Source organism: Hyaena hyaena, unplaced genomic scaffold (assembly GCF_003009895.1).
Source record: "Hyaena hyaena isolate Hyena2069 unplaced genomic scaffold, ASM300989v1 scaffold_694, whole genome shotgun sequence".
NCBI classification, from domain to species: Eukaryota; Metazoa; Chordata; class Mammalia; order Carnivora; family Hyaenidae; genus Hyaena; species Hyaena hyaena.
Window position 1 is genome coordinate 384,075 of NW_024081327.1, and position 2,572 is coordinate 386,646.

The 2,572-nt window shown below is 49.9% G+C and overlaps 1 protein-coding gene across 1 annotated transcript; it reads left to right on the forward strand.

The window, feature by feature from the left end:
• The first annotated feature begins 295 nt into the window (after window positions 1-295).
• Window positions 296-2,273, forward strand: IL17F (interleukin 17F). Its single transcript, XM_039217468.1, has 2 exons — window positions 296-500; window positions 1,669-2,273. The coding sequence occupies exons 1-2, from the start codon at window positions 313-315 to the stop codon at window positions 1,907-1,909; spliced, it is 429 nt and encodes a 142-aa protein (XP_039073399.1). The 5' UTR covers window positions 296-312; the 3' UTR covers window positions 1,910-2,273.
• The last annotated feature ends 299 nt before the right edge of the window (window positions 2,274-2,572 follow it).

The following is a 2,572-nucleotide window of genomic DNA, read 5'->3' on the forward strand; positions in this document are numbered from 1 at the left end:
AGCCAGAGATACAGTGATGAGATTTAAACCCAGTCCCAGATCCCGATAACCTTTCTGCCCCACTGCTGAGGAGCTCTCGGACTGCTGGAGGCTCAATCACCAGACTAATGCGTATATACTCAGTTTGGCACCCTGATATCTTCATGTATGACTATTCCCATTTCCAGGTGAGGATCTGAGGTTCAGAGAGAAGTCTGGTCCCCTAAAAGGCTGGGCATGCTGAGTTCAGCTAGAGCATGGGAGCAAGCGACACCAGCGTTCCGAACCCACTCAACTTTCTCTATTTTGCAGGTTAAGTCCCTGCTGCTGTTGATGTTGGGGCTCACCCTCCTGAAGGAGGTGGCAGCTCGGAAAAACCCCAAAGCAGGGGATACAGCCCTGTGCCCTCCCCTGGAAGATAACAGCGTGAGGGTCGACATTCGCATCCTCAGGCAAAACCAGGGGGGTATTTCCGTCGCAAATGATTTCCAGAACCGCTCCAGTTCCCCCTGGGATTACAAGTAAGTGCAAATGAGACTGCTCTTCATGTTCTTTTGAAAAATATGTTTATTTGTTCTAATCATAAGGTAGAGAATTTAGAAAATATAGGGGGAAAAAGTCCTAGTATTTGCCCTTAAAAACAGAAATCCCACTTTGCCTGGGAGCTCACAGTTTGCTGTTCATGCTAGGTCCTCCTGTGTGGTCAGAGGTCTTGCTGTTTTGCTTCTAATTTTCTATTGACTCTCTGCCTTTGGGTGCTCCATGCAGCCCTAGGTTGATGTTTACAAACTTTCCATATTGAGAGAGGGGGCTCTTTAAAGCAGCCTACATAATGATCTTTGAATCTGACTAAGTGGGAACCAGAAAAGTCAGTTTGGAGTGATCCACTCAGATTAGACATCAGCCTGCAAGGAATGGTGAGGAGGTCAGAGTGGACAAGAGAGGCCAGTTTGGGGAAGGGGACGCAGTTTGGGGAAGGGGACATAGTTTGGGGATGGGATGTTCAAGGTACCGTCCTGTGGTTGCTGTCTGATGTGCTGGATCTTGGAATACCACGGCCTCATCTATGCTCCAAATACAAGTATGAAAACAGATTCCAGGAGCAATTAGAAGGGCTTCTGGAGCTGTCCAAATTGCTTCCTGTAGGAAGGGAGCGTGTCTGGTGGCAAGTTGGCTGGCGTGGCTTTGCTGCCTTTGTGTTCCCTGGCAGAACGGGTATTCAGGGAGAAACTGAGAGCATGTGGTGCATTCACAGACCTCCGGGGCTTTGGTTTTCCTTTCCAAGCAGCAGGCTTTGTAGACTGTATATCAGGAGACCTACTAGCGATGTTCCATATCTAGACAAAGGATGAATAATAATTATAACATTGCAATGAAAAATGAAAGATCTGACATTTATTGAATGCCAATATTTCAGTGTAGCGTTTTGTGTGCAGTTGTATCACTGAATATTCTCAACCATTCCATGGAAAAGACCTGTGAGAATTTCCATTTTAGAGTGGAGGAAACAGCCTTCGGCAGTCACAACAGCTGCCGGAGGGCAGTGTATGAACCCAGGCCATCTGGCCACCGCCCTGGGTCTCTGGGAAATGCCTCCCTGCAGGCGAGCACCTAGCGGCCCTGGGCTCTCACATATGTCCGTCTCCCTTTCCCTCGTCTCACCACTTGCTCCGTCCGCCCCTCCTGCAGCGTCACCCGGGACCCGAACCGGTTCCCCTCGGAGATCGTGGAGGCCCAGTGCAGGCACTCAGGCTGCATCAACGCCGAGGGGCAGGAAGACAGCTCCATGAATTCCGTTCCCATCCAGCAGGAGTTCCTGGTCCTGCGGAGGGAGCCCCAAGGCTGCTCGCGCTCCTTCCGGCTGGAGAAGGTGCGGGTGACCGTGGGCTGCACCTGTGTCACCCCCATCGTCCGCTACGTGAGCGCCTGAACGGCGTTGGGCTGAAGAAGCTGGGAGACGCCGTTCCTTACCCAGCGCTCTGCAGCCAGTCCTGTGCGGCCCCGGTTTTCTCCACTTCATAGGCCTCTCGATAAGACCTGCGCAGAATTCTCAAAGCTCTGTAGTAGATCTAGTGTTACATTTCTGGGGCGCCTCCAAATCATAGCATAGTCCATAGCTGTTCCCCTGCCCCAAGCCCCTGAAAACGGACGGAGGAGAATGAAGGCACCAGTGGCCTGCTCGTTTATGCGCCGCGATGACTACTTCCTAGCCATGCCGTCACGTGTCATGGTGCCATTCCCCGGGAACTCTGTTGGTAAAATGGGGCTCTGTGCCATGTGGATGAAAATGTAGACAACACAACCACAATGTAAGAATGTGTGGGAGGGGCTGTGCAGGGTGGGCTGGGGTGGGAAGGATGGGGCTAAGGATCTAGCACCTATGTTTATTAAGCATTTGTTAAACACAGACGTTGGCCTGATACTTATATTTGTAAGGAAACTGTCTATATATTTATAATATATTGGTTATATAAAATTTTAGGAGAAAAATGAACATGTCAAGTACTAATATAATAAAGTATTAATGATTGCAAAACAGTTCGGGTGTTTGTTTCCAGCCTTGACTTATACTCACAGAGCCTGTAGCCCTAAA